This window comes from Nipponia nippon, unplaced genomic scaffold (genome assembly GCF_047370975.1).
Source record: "Nipponia nippon isolate SJK-2023a ecotype South Korea unplaced genomic scaffold, ASM4737097v1 scaffold_7, whole genome shotgun sequence".
In the NCBI taxonomy this organism is placed as follows: Eukaryota; Metazoa; Chordata; class Aves; order Pelecaniformes; family Threskiornithidae; genus Nipponia; species Nipponia nippon.
In genome coordinates, this window is record NW_028262391.1 from 366,434 (window position 1) to 388,349 (window position 21,916).

The window sequence follows — 21,916 nt, forward strand, 5'->3', positions numbered from 1 at the left end:
GAGCGCGTGCAAGGAGCGTGAGAATGAGTGTGTGTGGCTGAGTGCGTCTGAGAGTTTGTGAGAGTGCGTGCGAGAGAATGCATGTGTGTGTGTGTCTGTGTGAGTGCGTGTAAGCACGTGAGAGAGTTCGTGTGAGTGCGTGCGTGAGAGCATGCGTGTGTGTGCACGAATGCACGTGAGAGTGTGTGCAAAAGAGCGTGTGAGTGTGCATGGGAGCGTGCGTGGGAGCGTGCGTGTGAGCGTGCGTATGCGTGAGAGCGAGGGAGGCGGGGGCCGCTCCGCCTCGCCCTTGGCCCTCTCCAGCTGGTGGCTGCACGGTGCTGGGCACGGCGCGACGGCTCCGTCCAGGCCCGCGGAGCAGCAGGCCCTGCTCTTCTCTAACGTTTACATAATTAAAACAATGACTCAGCTGGAACTGGAAGTTTTATTTAATAAATATAATTTTCATAAACCATTTCTAAAACAACTGCTACTGCCCCAGCTGTACAAGAAGCAAGCACACCGACTCGCTGGCAGAGAATCAAAAATAACACGCGGCAGCCACAGTGTCCGAGGTCCGGAATTCTGGGTACTAATTATTGCTACGGTTTCCAGTTGTCAATGCCCCTTACTTGCCTGAAGTTAAGGATCAACATCTTTAAAAAGGTACTTCTTGCAGAGAGTATAGCGTTCGAGTTTTTTTCTTCAGAAAAGCAGCAGAACTTGGTCACACTTCAGTGAAAAAACAGAGCAGATATTTGTTATTTTTGGATGCCTGGGACCTGAAATCTCTCATGGGACCATAACCAGGCCTTGTGAAAATACAGTCTTCGCTGCAAAAATGATACCTTATTTTTACCTGAGAGTCGGTCTCCTTTTTAACCGTTTTTCCCCTTTCTAAACTACACGCCCCATGGATTGTCTCTTATCCCACTGCCAAAACGTAACGCGGTTGAGAACCCACTGCTGTATGAAATAACTTCCTGTACCCCCACCGAGGGCGAACCCCGGCGCAGCAGGGGCCTCCCTCAGACAAGCCCTGCTCCGCGCCGCAGCACAGCGCAGGGCTCTCCCCTTCACCGTACACAGAGGGGTCTTCAGCCCGCCGCCCCTCCGCTTTTGGTCGCGTCTGTGCATTTATACAAACTGGAAACAACAAACAAGTCCTATCTACAGCGACGACAATTGTCTGTACTGGTGGCAACACAACACCAGAGCGCGGCAAGAGCTAGAGCACGGTGAATACTTCCAAGCGATGAGAACTTTCCTCTCAAGGAAAGCCACCGAGGCCTGGGCAGCATGCGAGGGCTCTCCGTTGAGTCATTTCTGATGCCTCTACAAGCAGGAAAAAAAATCTATGGAAAGCAGAAGCCTTGCAAATACCGAGGCAAATGCGCTTCTAAGACGACTGACGGCAAGAGCCGAGAGAGCCACGAGCATCCCCTCCTTCCTCCTCCTGGTACAAAGCGAGCCGTTCCGACAGGGAGCAGGAACCAGACAAACCCTGCCGCTGGAAGCAAACAACGGAAGCAAAGAACATACAAAACAACCAACAGTAAACACGTTCACAGAAAAACCCCAGGCCTGCAAAGAAGAAAGCCTAGCTGGGAAAGAATCCAGGACAGAAAAAAGGCTAAAACCAGTCCTCGGCGAGGGCTGCGCCCGGCTCCAGGCGCGGCTCCCCCAGGCCGGCGCCAGGGGCGCTGGGTACCCTGCGCCCGGGAGGAGGGGGGCTCGAGGTAAGCGCTTCAGAAGCACACTATGACCGGGCACTTTTGAACACTGAATTTCACCAAAATCACTAATATTTAGAAGTACAGAAGTATCAGACAAAACTATTAAAAATAATGTAGACGACAGCTTTGAGACATTTCTAACACTAGGAAAAAAATGAGATTTTTCCAATATAGAAGTTATACTGTCATAAAAAAACCTGTGTTTGAAAGCGTTACCAAAGGTTTCCAGTAAGAAATTACAGTTGCCTAATAGGCATCCTACATTGCATAATCTTTTCTCAAATCATCTTTTGCACTAGAAAACAAGAAATCATTCTGAAAACGTAAAGCCAGAGTGTTCAGCATTCCTTCCTTTGCATTTCGTTCCCCCTCCCCACCTTACGAAACATACAGAATATTTTAGGCAGAATATTTACATTTTAGTTTGTGAAACAATTCAGAGCATCTTCCCACTTAATCTTTTCCACTGCACCCTTTAAAAAGCCCAAGTCTGGCACCTAAAACGACATTTTTCTAAGTAACAAAACCCGAGGCCGTTTTTCCCAGAACAAGAACTAGAATTTGCCGAGAACTCGGTCCTGCCCTGACGGCGGCTACGGAGAAGGTGCTTCTGCAGAGAGGCTGCGTAGCAAAGCGCCCGTACGCCGCTCCCGCTTTTAGCTCGGGGCGTCTGTCGGCGTTTCGCCGTACCTCGGGGACCGCACGGCGGAGAGGCAGTTCTGAAACGTTTCCTCTCTGTGGCGAACTCTCCCTCACCCCTCCGCACCCCGCAGCGGAGAGGAGGGCTGGCGCCACACCGACTCGGCCGCGTTCTGTTCACCCTCCTTCGTGAAGGATTCGCACTGAACCCCACGCGCAGTGAATGGTTTCACACACTTGAGCTGCCAAAGAAATGCACAAAACCTTTCTTCCTTCAATAGAAGCAATTTTAAAAGATTTGCGACATCAGTACAAAAACACAGTCACTTCTTCCCTCCAAAATACCTGCCAGACCAAAAAATCTGGTCTTATGCAAACCAATTCTACGTTCTTACTACATGAGAAATTACTGATTTAGCTTTACTGCAAATAGAAAAATATACCTTGGCAGACAGACGGATTCTTAAGTTCTTCCTGAACTGTTTAAATGCATGTTTCTTCGGTAACCTTACAGACACTGGGAAAGGGGAAAGCAGGGGAAAAGGGAGAAGAGGAGATGGAAGGTTTTGAAGAAACACATAATGAACGTAAATTATTCTTCAAATACAGGACTACTGTTGTTCTTTTGTGCAAATGTCATTAACGTATTTGTGTGGTAAAGGCCAAAATACACACACGTACAGAGCTGAGCCCGTCTCAATGCTTGGAGCGGGGCTGTATGCCACAGCCTCTGCGCCGCAGCACCGGCCGGCAGAGACGTCGGTACAGGACCGCGCACCACAGGCGGGGAGGTGACACCGCCGCAGACTGCCCGCGGGACGGGAACGGCAGGGCTGACAGCCACAAACACAGACTTCTGAACAGGGGAACACTGGGGCTTCGACATAAAAGATGCAGCTGAACAGCAGATATCTGATCAGAATATTTCAAAAAACCTCTTTTTTTCCCTAGATATCCATGGCAGCATGAAGACTCTTAGAATGAGAAACTACTAAGAAGAAAAACATTATTTTAAAACCAGATTTAATATTATATGTATGATACACAAAGAAAGTATATATGTATGGGGGGGGGGGGTGTATGTGAAATCCAAGTGTATTCTGTTGCTACCGCCTATCTGGAGAAGTTCCCTGGGGGCTGGAGAGAGGACCCCCACCGAACCGCGCCTCCGCCCGGGAAGCGGGCTCCGGACCGCGCGGTCAGACGCGCCGTGCTCGCGCCAGGCTCCCTGCGGGGGCTCCTAACCCGCCCGACACTCGATGGGGGATCTAGCGGGCCACTGACATTTTCAAGCTTAAGCTTCGCTGCCCTTACGCATTTGAAGGCATGACACAGATATGAACTATGAACACCGAATTAAACACTTATTTAAAAGGAAAATTTGCTATATTTTGGTTTTGCTTCTTCTGTTTTCATAATTCCTTTTTAGAGCTTCTTAATCGCTTTGCGAACTGGTCTTCATCTATGCCAGTGGGACAAAAACCTCAGGTACTGCGTGTTCACGTCACTACGAGTTTCCAAACGAGGCTGCAATGACAATTTCTTTACTACACAAACATTGCCTCGAACAACGAGATCTTGAAAATCCTGCAGTCTCTGCGGCCTTCAGTTTAGTGAAGCTTCCAGTCATCAATGCAAAAATAAAGTTCCAAAGGAGAACCGAAATAATACCGGGCAAAGTCATGAACAAGGATAACGAACGGCAGAGCTGTTTCTGGTAAGGAACAGCCGAAGCATTTGATACAAGGGCAGCTGGACCTCCTGAACACCTCCTCCTCCTCCCTCGCTGAGCTCGGGAGGACCTGGGATGACCGTAGCAAGAGGGATACACTCCTCTGGCAGCAGCCCAGGCCCCGCCGAGGTGCCATAGCAGGAGGGTAAGATGTGCCTGCCTGAATTATGAAATAAAAAGTATTTGCCGTGTCATTTGCTTGGGAGACAGCACTTAAGCCAACAGTGGAAACTTGTGCAGGCAGGGTGAAAGCAGCTAATACTGGTTTTGCCCAAATCCTACGCTTAACCACATCTTTGTTGAAGAAGTTCTCGTCGGTGCTACTTACAGTCCGTATTCGATTTACAGTTTATTCCACCAGAGATAATTTTAATATGCAGCTTTACATCCTCAGCTGTCTGACAGGAAAATTCTTCCAGTTACTGATGGGACTCCCGTGTCAGAGACTGGCTTCCAACTGGATTCCCAAACAAGGGCCCAAAGCAGCAGCATTTTTACCAGCCTCCAGCCATAAAACCTGCCGTACCTAAGGCAATGTCTACGGCCGTCCCTGGTAGCAGCACCTCCGTTTTACCTCCCGCATCTAAAGACAACCAACAGGTTCAGTCAGCCGAGCCAAATGAACAGGCAAATGCTGCTACCCAGCCCCAAACGTGCGGACACGTTTATACTGGGACAGGAGACGCACCTGCAAGACGTACCATTCAAAGCTCCATCTGCGCAATCTGTTTTTATTGGCATACTTAGGCATCAAAACATTGCCATCAATGTCTCAGATCCTTCAGATATAGGAAGATAATTAATTAATTAATTGTATCTTCAAAATACAACGTGACCAAATATAAATACATGAAAAAGAATACAACATGCAAAAATTCCCCAACTTTAAAAGGATTAATAGTTCCAAAAAAATTATGCTAGTGAGACTTCTGCACAAGCCACCAATTCTTACACATTTTTCCATGTCAAGATCAAGAACTGTTAACAAGACACACAGGGCATAACAAAAGATGACTGGCTTCTGAATTATACTGTAAGAGAAGAGTGAACTGTTATATCCCTTATTATTCCAAATTATTGATTTGTAAAAGTGTTTTTCACAGCCATGACTAATACATTGCCATTCATACACCGGCATAAATATCTGAATTGGATTTAACTCTCAAAAATTACTAAACTGATTGCTTATAGAATATAGTAACCAGCCATGGGAATAACAAAGTTGATTTGTAAACTGCTAAGACAGCGTCTGTAAGAGACAGCTCAAAATTAACGCGCATGTTTAAAGTGAAGGGTCATCATGAAAAACGCCATTTTTAAAAGTTTCATTGTGCAAATTCAGTTCTATTGCATCACTCGGATTTGGGAGGAGAAAGATTTTGCCGCTGTGCTACAGTGAGGTCTCAAGTATCAAATGCAGGATTCCAATCTGCTCGTATGGCAACAAAAAAAGATTAAATGGTCAGAAGTAAAAGCGTTCCTTACAAATAAAAATTATATAGCAATTTGTGGATATAATTAGAAAAAAAATATTAGAAGCAATTACTGTCCAGGTGACTTATGCTAGCCCACAAGACGAGCCACGGCTCGTTTTGAGAAGTCCTGCTAGTCTTTTCTAGGGCAGGGATGCAGCACTGAACTCGCTTCAGCGCCTGCTACAGGTCTGTGAGCACCCCATGGCTTCCACAAGGCATTTACACATGTCCCTGTTAACAAGTGGGTGAGTCCATTGTGGAGAGAGTCAAGATGCTTCTGTCGTTGGCATAGAAGGGATCCGATGAACTCCATGATCTAAAGTAACAATAAAAGAAAAGTTTGGCTGACTGGGAACTGACAATCTAGAGGTGAGGAGAAAAGTCTATGAAAGCAAAAGTTAAAAGTGTTATGAGATTAGGCAAATGTAACTCTTTAAAAGGCTAATCTATTAATTTCATGTAGGCACCTGCAATTCATTCAAAGCTTTGAAAATATACTGCACTTAGTCATGCCAGCTACGGAATCAACAATTCTGTTTACCTTTCTGGCAAAGTTTACTCACAGCTACAGATACGTTCATCACTATGAACTAAAATGACCAGAGGTTTATATGCCAGTTTTACGACTAAAGTTTTAATGTCGTGCCTCAAGGAAGATCTGAACGCTGCGCGTGTAAGTCGAGGCACTGTGAACGCCCCAATTTGGTCCAGCCTGAGGTCATTCTAGTCCCGCCTTGTGGTGTGCACAGCCAGCCATGGCAACCCGGTGTACCGGCGTTCTAGTCAAACATCCATGCTGGCCCAAGTTACGGGCAGGCAAAACTTATCTACAGCCATGAATCTATTTCATCCCCTACTGTTAAATTTAAGTTAAAATTTAAGTCATCAGGAAAACTGCCTAACATGTCACAGCTTTTGAGTCAGATGGGATCTCGCAATGTCTTTCTCTTAAGGACAGATTACTCCTTAGGAAGAAATACTGTTCTTGGTTGAACAATATTATAGTATGTGAAAAGCTGAAAACCAGAAGGTTGGAAGGCAGGAAATCAAAATATAACGAACTGATCCTCCAAATTTGCCTCTGTCAGAAATCTGCTGTTTCTTTAGAACTTTTACATGCGATGCCTTGACACGAGTACCACGAATGGGAGATCTGAACAATTCGGTAATGAATCCTACTGCACAAGACTGTATGTGATCCAGCATTCTTAATATTTTAGTGACTGACAAGTTGACAGACAAGACAATTTAATGGAACAGACAGACAAAAATGCGTTTTATCATACCACAACACACATTTTATATTTTAACTGGTGAAGGAAGCTATAGAAAATACTTCTCAAATACATTTTACAAGCAGTAAATTAAGTACAAAAGACTATATTCCTGTGACCCGCTGCTCCAAGCATTTGTACAACTTTGATTCATCAAAGTTTCTATCAAAATTTGATACCGTGTTTGATTTCATGTTCAGTTACCGTATTTGACAGAATATCGTATTTGACAGAATATCAGGAGCACAGAATACAACACAAGCTAGCTACAGCAATGTTATTTAGAATAGTGCTCTTCATTCTACGGCACTCTCACAGACAACGTATTTATAAGCATCGCTTCATTCAACAAAAATAATTTGCAGCTACCTCCTGGTTGAATAAGAAGCTGTTTTATAAAGCACAAGCATGCAAAAGGCCATCCTGTTTGGGACTGCGCAATCTGCTGAAGAAACAAGCTTTAGGTAAAAATCAAAGCAGCTCCAGCTCGTGAACAAAGGTTAAACAGTTTTACAAGCATTTTTAAATCACCAAATAAATTTCTTAACTATACCTTCCGCATTTCACAACTTTCACCTGCCTCATGTGATTTAAGCGATCAGTACATTAAAAAATAAACAAAGACTTTGACATATTGCCAGGAAAGCACAGGGGAAGAAACAGGCTTAGAACCTTGACTTTTAGACTAGATTTTAAGTACCAATGCTGACTGGAAGGAACTGAAGTCATTGAAGAAAGCAAATAAGACGGAAATTTAAAAAAAAGTCTTTTCTAATTGTACTGTACATAAATTTAAGTGAAACTAGAAGATGGTTCAGAGTAATTTCAACCAGAGGCAGAAGCAAAAACTACAAAACTCCAAGCCCTTAGCGTAGCACCAAGATCGTTTGGCACATTCACGACACATAATACTAACTTCGTGTTCTAACAACTCTAGAATTACTCAGCTCGATGGAACTTTGTCTGAAAATTACATGAGGTAAGCAGACAAGAAACCTGAGAAAAAGGAGTCTTCAAAAAGCCTTTAATATTCTGTCAAATATGAGTTATCTTCCATAAATATTTGTAAGTTCTTAAAGAAAGAAAAATTGAGTGAAAAAAGAGGAAATTGTAAAAATGTAAATGCATTGCAGAAAACAAAACACAGAATACCTACCTTATAAGACTACACGTTACTAAGGCAAATGTTAACTAAAAATCTGCCCTAATTAGATAACAATAAATGAAAAAAAGTAGCATGAGAAGTTCCTCATTTGGAAAGCACAGTTTTACAGAGAAGTGGGAAAGACCCCCAAAAACTTAGAGAAACTGCTACCAACATGTTGATTTTTAGACCAATTAAATGCTCACCTTGTAGATTAAAAATTCTATTAAATTGTTTATTTTATACATCATGCCCGCTTTCTATACAGCAAGAGTTTGAATTTAAAATTTACTTAATCATAACAGTTCATTTTTCATATGGAATGAAACATTTTGCATAATCATACCCTAGATTTGTAGAAACGTTGAATAAATTTCATAAGCAAGCCAGAAGAGAGAAACTGACTGAAACCACAGACACCGTGTTCAACACAAGGTTCAGAACAGAGAGGTACCACATACCAAGTCAATACCTAAAGGCAGAATCAGAACTGACAAAGCTTGTCAGTGAAAATTACCCACACAAGATTTTATACTGAGTGAAGGATATCACGATCTTTAACCAAAAGAGACAGAGTTGTTCAAATACAAAATGAGTTTCCTTGAAAATGCGTGAAGTGCACCTTTTTCAGGTTTGCCTTTTGACCGATGAAGGACCATGATATCATTCAGGGACCGAGAGATTACGATGTACAAAAGACTATTTTTATTTTTACCCCCAAATATTTCCATGTTTGTTAGCTATCCCTCTTTATTTGGAAATGGGGAGATGGCACATTAGCAGATTTAGTAAGAGTTTTTCTCCCAGTTATGCTGACTGCAACAGCAGCATTGCTCCTTAAACAGATTTGATTACTCTAAACGTGCTTTTATCCCACCGAGGTTTGTTTCACACGTGGTTTGTGAAGGAAGAAGATTTATTTAGCACATACTTTGGAACGGCACACGTGATTTTGACAATATACCTTCTAGAACTGAAAAAACGTTTAAAATTCTTAGAACCTGAAGGCTCTGTTCTGTCAATTACTCTGATTTTAGAAATAGATTATAAAAGTTATACTACAAAAATATTTCATCTTCATATCAATCAATGGCTGAAAGATTTAAAGACTCTCCTTCTAACAATGAAGTTATATGTTAGGGGGGGAATGCGAGCCTTGTGTAGATCTTCAGGAGTAACGCAAGCTCCAAGGTAAATATTTGGAGGTTGTACATCAAGAACCAAAGGGAAAAGTCTTTCGACTTTACAAACAACTCCTGATTCGTGAAGGCAAAAAAATAATCATAAAAAGGAGAACAAAAACAGCAGCAAGGCTTGGTTTTCTAAAGAGAGGAATGTACAAATCAAGAGAAATTACGATAGATACAACACAAGAACTTGTAGTAAGCCAAACTAAACGTTTTAACAGAAATCTTTCGAAAACTGTTTTCCCCCCTCCCTATCCCAAAAGAAAGCACTCAAAAAGAAAGAAGAAACTAATCTTTTAGGATGAAAAAAGTACAGTAAAGAGTTGCATTTCCTACTTAGATAAGCAAAACCTGCAGCTGGTTTGCTAGACATCTATCGCTGCAGGCTCATCAGGTTCCAGTTTATAGGAGAATCGTCTGCAGCAAAGGCTATTGAGAGAAATGCCACACCTGTTGACCCGGGTTGGACTGCATCTTCCCATTAGTCGTTCCAGCATTCTTCTAACAGATGTGCATGCTGTTTCCCCATCTGAGAAGCAGCACACGGAGTCCAAGCAGTTGATACCTGAACCTGCCTCAGTAAGCTGGAAGGAAGAAATAAAAAAAGAAAAATCAGTGCTCACACATTCTAGCAATGAAGATGTTATCAGAAAATACTTAGGAAAAGCAGGTTTTCTTAAAGTTGGAGTGTTGAATATTTTTCAATTTTATAGGAGAACTACAATGATGAATAACACTACCATTTCCCTTCCTAAGGTCTATATACACTAAAATTTGATCTTCCTAAGGTCTGAATGCAGCCCCGGTGAGCGTATGGAAACCGTTTAGCACCATCTCTACTTAATGTTGGAAACGGGTTAACAATTCTCTGCATTACAGCTACAATGGATCTCTGGAGCAGAGCGTCATGCAGTTTGAGCTGTGATGCCCTGATTAACCTCAGTGGAGGTACAACAATTTATACAAGCTGCAGGTCTGCCCTATTTTAAGGGAAATCTGTCAAGAGAAAGCTTCAGACCAGGGCTGCAGAATACAATGCAGCAACCTGACCACAAGTAATAATTTTTCCTCAAGAAGTGTAGAATGCAGCTTCCTATAATAATTTACATTATATCACTACCATAGCTACCCTTGGCTTGGTAAGGAACAAAAGCACATTCCTGATTCTGTGAATATCTTTTATCTAAATGCAAACAAGGCTGATGTTAGAAAGGTTTGGCCACGTTCGTGCCAGCACGAAGAATAATTCAACATTAGCATAATAAACTTTCTACTGTTCATTCTTTGTAGGTGAGAAAAAGACCCAAACAAAATGGAAGTAGTCATACAGAGATGTATGGGTTTAAGTTAAGTGCCATCTATCAGCGTGCTCCTCTATATTGTTTTTGCACACTTGTCAACCACAGCATAACTGAAATCTAACTGAAATCTAGTACTGCTGGAGAGAGACCACCCAAACCTGACTTTGGTATCCTTTCCAAAAGGAAAGAGAAGTGTGGAGTGTGTGGATGCTTTTTCATTTAATTTGAAACCCTGCACGAGAGCATCCTGTCAAGCAAACGCCAAACACACAGGCTAAATTTAAGCATCCATTATCCTCACCTCACACTCAGACACCAGTGACTGAAGAAATCTGGGAGGAGGCATCTTAGTCTACGATAGGACACAACTCACTTAAGAGCTTCCCCCCGACTTTTCACCATGAGACCAAAGGTCGCTGACTGTTGTCTAAAGACTTTGGTTTCCAACCCCGATTTCTTTCATGCCACCCACACTTGCCCAGCACTGCAAGGAAAGCAAAGAACCTTGGAGTTTCCTATGGCAATGGTTTACTACAAGTGGACACATTCCTTCCTAATCCCCCAAAACAGGCAACTTGACAGATTACAGCTTCGTAACAGAGCAATTCCTGTACTACAGCGAGGAGGCAGCTAACAGAAACAAGAGGCATCTGGAAATCCAAAAGAAAAATCCCAACTGGTAGGACAAGGAGGGAGCATGCAGGCAGAACAGGCGTTTCCATGCATCTTATCCCATGCCTGCCCCTTCCTCAGCTCTGTTCCGCATTCTCCGTGGTCCCTCCAGATCTCCCCGTCACACCGCTTAACGGGATGCTCGCAGGATTGTCAGTTAACAGCTGCGTGAACTTCCAGAAAGCAGTACAAACTGAAACCCTCGGTTCAGTTGCTGCACTTTGGAGGCTGTGAACGAGTGCAGGCAGAACACACACTTCTGACTAACTCGCACGCATTTGGGAGGTCTTCTGGACAAAAAATGAGCATTTACTATGACAATGAACTTCTGTAAATACCTGAGAGACAGGAGCAGAAGCATTGCAACTGACAGGTCTAAAAGGGGTTTTGATTAAAACAAAACCAAACCAAAACACATCTCAACACAGCTTGAGTCCCTGAATGCCCTTACTGATGACCATCACATCTAGTCACAATGGTACTGTCACAGACGATACCGTCATTAGGAACAGCACAATTCGCAGCACTGCAGTACTAGCAAACACGACCTTGGCAGCCACTTCATACTGCGCGCACAGCCTATCAGGCAAGAAATTACACAGAGCAGAAGGAGCTCCTATTAGGAGGTCAGAAAGCAAGCTCCCCGCTACGTACGCGGTGATCTTCACCGCTGTGTTCACAGCGATACAAAACAAACTCAACGTTCCTACACTTCGGATTTCAAAGAGTTCATCCATTATATTGAAGCAGACCAAGTAACACCTTTAAAGTTACTGCAGGAGGTCATGTTACAGTGGTTGCATGTAGGACCCGAGGGACCAGACTTTTTTTTTTTTTCCCCCCTAGAATCTGCTGACCTGAGAGCCATCAGTCCTAGATATTATTCAAAGACTGGCAGAAAGAGGAACCAAGAGTAACCCAAACTAGCTTCTAAGGACTGAACCCTCAGCTCTGGACTCTGGAGGGCTGGTATCTCTTCTTCACTAGAATCTCCTTTGTTCTTCTCAAGTTAGATACTCACAAAAAGCTAGGATCACGCTTGAACCACAATTTATGGAAAAGTTAATATTACCCTTTTTTAAAAAACAGCAAACGTGACCTTACATAAGCCTGGAAACAACATTTATGTTTTATCAAACCCTCAGTTAAGTGTAAAGTAATACTAGGAGAGCATTAAGGACAACATAAAAATAAATTCAAATTTATGTGTAGATATATTGCGTATCACTGCCTGGCGAATATGGATTTTTATATTTATATCCGCTACCTGGAAGGAAGATACTTATATTATACTAAAGAGTCCCTTTTCTCACTTTTCTCTCTGTGGCAGACGATTAGGATCATAGTTTTATATCAAAGTAAACCTGGCATGGTAAGGCAGTAGAGCACAATGGTCTCTGAAGACCTGAAACAAACCCTCAGGAAACAAAAGGCAGGAGAGACAACGCTTTAAAAAAAATTAATAAGTAGAGAGAAATATCTGATATTATTCATATCTGGGCTGCAAATAAAGTAAAGTATATTCATAAGGTAAGATCCGGGATCACGATAAACATAGTACTTTATATAATAATTAAATCATTTCATGTAATAAATCAAAAAGCAATTGTAGTGCAGAATTAAAGAATGATTCAGCTTGATATGGAAAAATGAAACCCACATACTATGATGCAAATTTTCTTGTAGATACCAAAAATATGGATATTTTGGAGATGGCTCCATGACTGTCTATATATGATATATAAAAAAAAAAAATATATATATATATATATACACACACATTAGGGTAGAGCGGGAGTACTACCTAGTGAACGTAAGAACTGTCGGGTAGGCTAGATGGATCTAGCAGTTGCCTATTGTCCTCCCCTCTGTGCCTGCTTTCAGCAAAGTCACATGCTGAGCTGACTGAACCCTTATCTTCTTCCATCTAGAAGGACAGAAAAGCAACAAATCTTATAAAGCACCATGCTTGCATTGCTTTAAAACAGTTACCATTTTTATATGAACTTTCATTTTACAGGTCTGTTCTTGATAGAACAAGGCATATTTACAAAGTAGAGAGGCAATTTTTTCAAGTTAATCGGTGGATCAAACACGGTTTATCAGTGCACAAGTATTAGAAGTGTTCAGTCTTTTTGTGCACCATAGACCACAAAAGGGGAAAACCCAACAAATTTGAAATCTATTTCAAATTTCAGATTTTGGTTTAAAATTTTGGCGTTTTATTTGTTTTCCCCCCTCTCATAGAAAGGGCCATTTCAGTTTGTTTGTCTTATTAAAGGGTATTCTATATGCCACAAGACAGACATTTCAACTAAACATTTAATCACACTGAAATATACAGTTAGGACTTTGTTGAACAGGAAATGTATTTAATCCTGTACATCAAGTTAAGAGCACCACAGCGTATTCTCCTGAGCCCAGGTCCTAGCTGCCAACGTGTCTGATGCCACATGGACATGTCAGAAAATCTGAGATGGTTATTACTGTTCCACAATTAAGTTAAAACTTGCTCCCTACTGTAAAGCTCGCTTTCTTTAACCCTTAATATATTGTATAGCAAAATCCCAAACAATTAGATTTAAAATTTTAAAAGAAAATATAAGAATGTTGACATCTAACAACTTCACTGGCACTTACGTTTTCAACATTTTTCTAGTTTTTCTACTCTTCATCTCTTTGAGTCAAATACACCTACAAATGCCAAATCATTTCATTATTGCAAAGTCATCAGACATATCTTCAGGTAAGTAAATACGTGCACTTTTGTGACTGAAGATGAATATGAAATATTCTATTCTTCTCTCCTTTATGCCCTCTTCCTGTGATAGATTCTAGGGATTAGCTAACAGATCAGCACTACACTGGGCTAACACAATATACGAAACTGTAAAGGAAGGGATTACCCTTGTTCAAAGTTTAGCATATTAAGATGTTCTGGTATACTTCGCTAGCGCGAATGCACGTTTGCACTTGAATAGTCTTTCTGGAAATCATACGTTCCTTACAGAAAACATATGCTGTAAAAGGAACAGAACCCTGTCTGCTCGACTTCTACACGGCTGGGCTGGGTCAGATACGAAAGCTATTAGAAGGGGAATCCTATGAAACAGTAACTAGAGGAAAAAATACAGACAAGTCATGAAGGCTGTAAAGCCAGGGCCAGAAGCCTGGGGTTCTGGAGACAGCCAAGAAAGCAGATCTGTACGGAGATGAAGGGAGAACAAGGCAACGACAGACCCGTGGGCCTGCAGACGGGGCAAGAACAGGGTCTCGGCTGTGCTAAGGCAAACGCTACAGTGTGAGAGTCCCAGATACAACGTTACGCACTGGCAGCCTTCCCTGTAAATAAAAACCTTTTTTTGTGTTTTACATAGTATTGCGTACAGTCGTAACACACTGTCCAAAGGTAAAAACTCTACAAACGCAGTTAATCCCATCAGCAAGTAGAATTAAAACATCTGTCCGAGCAACACTTCTCACATGTGGCTTAAGATTTCTGACAGTTCTTATAAAGCACGGAGACATGTATACATACATATATACACAGACACATACACACACAAAACTTTGTTTACAAAGGGAAAACTGAAACGAGATGCAGCGGGGCCCAGTTAGTACCCTATTCCAGATGTCCCCAGAACAGGAGAGACAGCTACAGAGGCAAGCAGCAGCACTCGCTCAGTCTCCAGTTGAAGGCAAAGCCTGCACCTGACCTGCGCTGCCCCATCTCCTCTTCACCCCAAGTTACAGAAGCGACGGTGAAGTTCAGAGGCAAAAGTTTAACAGGCGCACGCAAGACGGCATTTAACTTACAGGAATCCCAGGGACACTTAGAAGACCCCCCTCAAAGCTCTTAACTGTACATTATAAATGTACTTAATATGAACGTGAACATTTTTTGCACACTGTGAAGCCTATAGAGATAAAATTGATAACAACCTTATACTTGTCTTTTCATTTGCATTCATAAAGGTATTCTCCTTTGTATATCAACAGGACAGTAAGCCCATTTGCAGAAGGCGGCATAACTCAGTTTAACCTGCTGCTATACTCCTTTCGAGGTTTTTATTATATATTTAACAAACAAGAAAAAACGGCCAAAGCCTGTTCATCAATCTACAGGCACTCTGCAGCCACAAAGGACGCAACCTCCGGGCGGGCACGGCCAAAGGAGGTGTGGCAGAATTCGCTGCTCACGGCTGGTGTGCTTCGTGTTCCTACTCTTTTCCTTGCTTTTGGAAAACAGGTGCCCTGGACACCACAGAAACTAACCCCTGGTCTTCGCTCCAAATTAGTTTTTATTTAGTATGGTGAGGTGAGTAGTTTCCATCTGTTAACTGATTTTCCTTTGTACTATTTTGCGTAAGGATCCACAGGATAGCTTCTGAACTTTGTCCAAAGACTACAAATAAAGAACTGGAGAAACCCAAATCCGTGTTTCTTTCTTGCTGCACTTCACAACTTCAACCGCACGCTATAAGGCACTCGGTGCTTCTGTACCTTCCTATTAGACACTCAAATGTAAAACTCCTGACACACAAGAGAACTGGATTTGCATAATCATTTGTTACTTACAGAAAAAACAAGTTTCCCATTTTTTTCAACCCCTTCCCCAAGTGTAATATGAAGAAAATCCCCTCAAGTTAGCAAGCATTCTCCTGCTTTTAGTATTTTAATAACTACAGTGCTGCCTTCCTAGACAGCTTTGTTTTTCTTTCACCATCCAGTTGCATAACCCTTAAAACGTGTTTAGTTTTGGGAAGTGTAACAGAATCTCGTTATAAATATATAATCTCTTGTAATTGTTATAATCTCGTTATCTTTGGTGCAGATATGATGCACCACGTAATTCACTTTAATAATTCAGTGAGAAAACAGAGGTTTACTGGAAATATATTTATCCAAAGTTTTAAAAAGGTAACTTACTTACATGACACTGATAAACCAAGAATTTGAAAAGCTAACTTGTAAAAGCTTTTGCAGAGGAATCTCCCCAGTATGTTGCTAAGTTTACTAAAATTCAAGAGGTATACTGCAGTTTGCCTGTTTCAAAGCTGGTACACGCTGAATTTAAAGCAAACCAAACCCACCACTACCTCCCTGCGGTGTTTGGAAATCTAAGCTGCTATGTTTCAGTGGGACAACTAACAGCTGAACACAATAGCCACTTCTAGTTTTGCCTTGCAAAGGTATAGCACACTCTCAGAGGAAATACAAAGCTTTGCTCTCCCCCCCCCCCTTTCCAAGGACTTGGACCATCTCTTTCAATTAACCACTAAAAATTCTCTGCTAATCGTTTACAGTGTCAGCTTCAGTCTCCTACTTGCCCTCAGGTAAACAAAGAGCAACTAGGCCCCAAGCACATAGGTTGGTTGGTTCTTCCAGCACCTATTTGCGTGTTTTTAAACAACACAGTCACCTTAAAAAAAATATTTAAAAGGACTCAGTTCTTTGCATTAATTCTTGCTATAGAATATAGAAGTAGATAAGGGTGGGATAAAACATCAAACAGGTTGAGACATTTTTTATGCATATGAATGTTTTAGTCTTACAAATGAGCATCAGCATTTGATAGCATTGCAGGTACTGAACCCAGTGCATTTGAAGGGTTTCAGAATCACAATGGTTCACCTACACAGACACATGTACGCTTTGATCTTTTTTGGAATAATTTTCTAGGACTTAGTAGCCAAATGCCTTTAGGAATACGTATCCATACACATTGAAAACAAACAACACTCACTTTATAGATGCACAAAACAAACACAAGAAGCCTTAGCCGCACAAGTGTATGTACGCACCCGAACTTAAAACATTTTCTGCCCTTTCAACACAAGTGAAAGCAAATTAAAATGGGCAAACAACTGGCAAGAAATTGCTGCCTGAAATACATGGACCTTCCCGTCACGGCCTTATGAAGCTGAAATTATCCAACATGCAAAAAGCACTGTTAATTTTGATCATAAAAAATTAAAAGCATTATAACCATGCTAGAAACTGTGATTATTTAAAAATGGATGCAAGAAGAGCTAGATCTGTATTCTGAAAGTTGAGCATCATGCTAGGGATGTTTTTTCCTAAAAAAAGCACGTCCAACACATGCTACTTAGGAGAAGCATTTGGCTCAAAAACACAGAGCAAAGCCAAGAAATAACCAAACTGAATGTATCTGCACTACAGGTATTGCTCTCTCAACCCACTAATATTCATGCCTCTTCCCATCTCTCTCGACACTGGTTAGTTCACCTCCAGCATGCATAAGAGTTGATGAGGAACTGTCCCTCCTACTCTACCTAATTTTGCTCAGCTGATTCCTTGCCCTGGACAATGGCTGCAGTGCGATGAACTCGTCACTTAAAGCAACTCTGTTGGAGTACATCTACAATTGGACAGAGAAGGGATGGAACATACATGTCAGTAAGTAGCAGCAGCAATTTTCTAAGAGAAAGACACAGGACAAGACATTGTTATTTAAGTGGAATACACATCATATACAGAACACAAGCCTGGTACCTGCAGGACAGCTCCTGGGATCATCACAGCCAGTTATTTTTTGGTAGGACCGTTCTTGAGTGGACCTTAGCTTTCATACTGAGAAAAAAGGCCTATACACTTTTACATCTATGCTTTACCAGTCATCTTTATTCAGTATTACCTTCTGCCCTCAACAGTGCTGTGATTTATATTTACCTGAAGATTTAGCTTTTGATTCAGATTTACCTTACTGTTCACTTCCTCCTATGTGTTTCTGTAACAGACTTATAGTCAGAAATTAGCCAGAAGCTACTTCAGGGCAACAGATCGAAGTCAAAGAAAATCCATCTTACTATATTTAAGGCCAGCAAAAAAACTTGGAACACAGGAAAAAAAAAAATTACACCCTAAGTGCATTAAGGACGGTAGAGTTAATCAAACTCATCCCTCTATAAAAGTCAACTCATGCTTGCCTGGCGAAGTTTTACTATACTGACTTCCCAAAATGGAAAAGACAGATTCTTCTTGTTGTTGTGACACAGAACAATATTTACATTTAAAAGTTTATCTTTACCAGAATTTCTCAAGTGTTTCTCTCTCATACCAGTTAAATTTCTTTGCTCTCTTATGAATAAATTAGTTACATGTAACATCCAACTGATGAGAGACAGCTTGGCTGTTGACACTGTGACCTTATACTAAATAAAAAGATATAAACCCAAGTTGCTTACATACTCAGTAGAGTAAGGCAGACGCCGACAGATACAGTGAATTCAGATCACTAACTGGGTAACTTGCACAACCAGTGTGCTCTTAGTTTCTGAAAGATTAAAACAATAGGGGCAAGCATTTTCAGCCGGGAAACCTGTGTTTTGCTCACTGCTCCTTGGAATATTTTAGAATTTAAATGATGGAGGACAGAAACAAATAACTTAAATAGCTGTGACTGAAAAAATTAGTGACTGGTTCATGTAACAATTTATCTTGCCCCGATAAAAACTTAGTAACTGTAAACTAAACTTTTTCTTTCCCTCAATATGCAAATATACTTAGTCCTACAATTAAAAATGAATAATTAAAAATATTCAGTTATACAGAGGGTGCACCTACACTATAAAAACTGCACTTAAAAGGGCAATATACAAAGTTCCATATTTGTTCTTTGAATGACGTCCACAGAAAATTCCTCAGCTTTTAGGACAAAGATATTCTCCAAGCTCATTCTATCTGAAAGTCAGAGTCCTCTCCTCTGCTTTGAAACGGAAAGAAAAATATTTACTAGAAATTTTAAACAAATCTCTTGAGGTATAGTCATGAAAGAAGCATTCTGTCACTTGTTGACAAGAAATGTGCTGAGCTGGTTATCTGTTCACGTATGTCTCCTTCCTCACTACAAGAACAGCCGATGAAGTTCAGTGGGGCTGATTGTCCCGTTAGAAGTAGGAGTGGGAAAATTTCAACGAATTAAACCTCAAGAAAGCAACAAACAGATGCCTTCTTTTCGCAAATACTTTTTTAACTATGATTTCATTATCAGACACACACAGAGAAACCACTGAATGGCTGCTGAAGCACTTCTGGTCAAGTCAGATTTTAGATACCTCAACTTTGCAATATCAGGCATTAAGTGTTTTCAGAAAAAGACAGTATTTTGGTAAACATAGACCCTAAAGCTGACACTGTCAAATGGCAAAGTAGAATGGGAGTAAGGAGGAAAAAAAAAAAAGATGACTAAGAGATGCACAAAGCAAAGTCCTCATAGCTACAGATCAAGCTGTTCGGCATTCATCAAGATTCTTTCTTAAGAATAAGAAGTCCAACTGTGTTCTCAACAACACAACTGCAATGGAAGCAAACTGAGCCTGGAAATTCTTTAGAATTGATTCAGAAAGCAAGAGAAAGCAGCAAGTATACGGATAAGGCTGGGGAAAAAAGATGTGGGCTTTTTGATTTTTAATTCAAGAACTTTAGGAACACGAGAAACCTCAACCACCATACCGATACACTGCCAAAGAGAAACAGCTGATGCACAGGAAGGAAGGAAAGGGAAGTGCTCAATAAATATTGCCACTAGTTTTTGAAGGGAAAAATAAAAGATAAGTAACTATCATTACCTACAGAATTTCTTCTCAAGACTCTTTAATCCAAAAAGTGCAGTAACATGCAATCAAGAGTCTTATCAGATCTAGCTGAACAGTTTTCTGAAAGCTCGTGGTTATTTACCTGGCTTTTAGCTACTAAATTCCAAGACTAGAAAAAGCAGCTAATATTCCAGTTTTGAAAAGGGACTAAAGGGATATTCTGGCTGGCAATAGGTTTGTCTGCATGATGTTGATCCTAGGCAAATTAAGAGAATGTCTCACAGGGGTTTTTTAACACACAAATTAGAAGGGTAATATAGTTCAAGTAAATCAGCATGTACTTACATCAAAGAAACGACAAGGTTAGATGCATAAGGTAACAGTACTGATGTAATGCGGTTAAGAGTTCTGTATGGCACGTAGGTCAGTGTAATTTGAATTAAGCAACTAGGACACCACAAAATCAGTATGGCACACAGACAGACTAAAAACTGCTAACGGGTTTCAGAACATAACTGTATACGGGATATCTTTGTCAACTGGATTCTTCATTCACTTTCACTCTTTTTTTTTTTTTTTTGGCCCTACGCTATTTGACTTCTCATCAATGACCTGGAAGAAACCAACATAATCGCTTGCAGATGAGAAAATGATGCAGAAGATAACAGGTTATTGATGTATATTATTTTGTAAACTGAATACAGCTGGGGGATTCACTATTTCCATACTTGGCACCGACGTATGCTGTGCTGGAATAGTGTGTCCACTGGTGAAATCCAAAATTCAAGACGAGGTTAAGGAATGGTGAAGATTACAGGAGAAATACCATAATGATTAAAAGACTGGAAAAATAACCTTTTTGACAAGGGATGCAAGTCCAGTCTACTTATCAGTGAGAAAATTAGCTTGATCACAAACCTAACTGTGAATAAACCAAAAATTTTTTAATAGAAGACTTTTCAGTTTAGCAGAAAAAGTATAAAAAGTTAAAATGCTGAAAACTGAAACCAGAGGCAGTAACTATTAGAACAATGGGTCAGGATGACCTCTCCATAACTGTCACTAAAAAGAAGAAAACACTCAAACATAGATGAGATTTACCTAAAGACAGCCTAATTTCAACAGAACGATTTCAAGAAGTTTTTGTAACCTGCGTCAGGCAAAAGGGAGATTCTATTATCACAGCATATCCTTAAACCTCTTCTATGAATTTATGAAAATACCACATGGGTAATTATCTTTAATTACATAATCAACAATCAAATACATGGCATATGATATGATCAAGATTTAAGAAATACTAATTAAAACAAGTCCTACTAAAGTAATTTTTAAAATTATTGTTTTCATCACATTTTAAGAACTATTCAGCGCCAATTACAGTTGAAGAGAGAGCTTCTAATACCTAGACAAAAATGAGAATAAGTTACCATCTTTAATGCAGTACAAAAATGCGTAGCATGATCCTCTCATACAGTTGCAAGCTGAGATGCAAAAGACTGAGTGACCCCTGTATAAATAATTCTAATATTGCTAATATCAACTACTTAAACATAAATGTTATTTCCTTGTAAAACGGTGTCCTCATTTTCATAATTTTAAATTATCAATTACCTTTTGAAATGAGAACACTTTTACACATTAAACATGACAGCAGTGTAAGAGGGTAATTAAATATCACCGGAAAGTAATTAGTTTACAAGACAGATGTTAACAAATGTGTTCTTTTAACTATTGATCAAGTTGGATACAAAAGCATAACATTACCTGAGCTTTTTCAGTACTTGTTGGTTGTAGATGTCTGTACAGCACTTTCTTCACAACATCAAGAAACAAACAAGCAACTACTATGAGGATTATGGCAAACCAAGCAGAACCACTTGACAACAGTTGAACAAATACAAAGTACATGTCCTGGGTATGTAAAAATGGCCTGAAAAGTTAAAAGAAGTGGCAATTACTAAAAGGAACTTCTAGAAACAAAAGTACAGCACAGGCAGGCTCACGTGTATCTTATTTTACATCAAGCAGCAAGTCTCTCAGGATGCAGAGTTACAAGTGCGGTGTCCATGAAGAAGTCTAGCAATCTGTTGGAACTGACCTGGAAAGAAACTCTGGGGAAGGAGGGTACCGAACTTTGGGAGGAAATGTTCTCGTTTAGTTTTAAATTGCATTGCAGGAAATCGATCGCCATCCTATCCCTCCAAGACCCCCAAATA

At 40.7% G+C, this 21,916-nt stretch overlaps 1 protein-coding gene across 13 annotated transcripts in view; it reads right to left on the minus strand.

Annotated features, from left to right (window-relative positions):
- ATP11B (ATPase phospholipid transporting 11B (putative)) overlaps nt 1–21,916 on the minus strand; it is an 81,236-nt gene that overhangs the window by 10,447 nt on the left and 48,873 nt on the right. Inside the window, exons 28-32 of one of the 13 annotated variants that reach the window (XR_015700497.1) lie at nt 21,465–21,630; nt 17,436–17,521; nt 9,617–9,750; nt 4,788–4,865; nt 411–4,669 (exon numbers count right to left, since the gene is read on the minus strand). Coding sequence is in view for 9 of the 13 variants with exons in the window: in XM_087739611.1 (XP_087595737.1) it covers nt 9,532–9,750; nt 21,465–21,630 (385 nt within the window). In the remaining 4 variants the exon portion in view is untranslated. The other 12 variants (XR_015700496.1, XR_015700498.1, XR_015700499.1 and 9 more) reach the window with 12 other exon arrangements.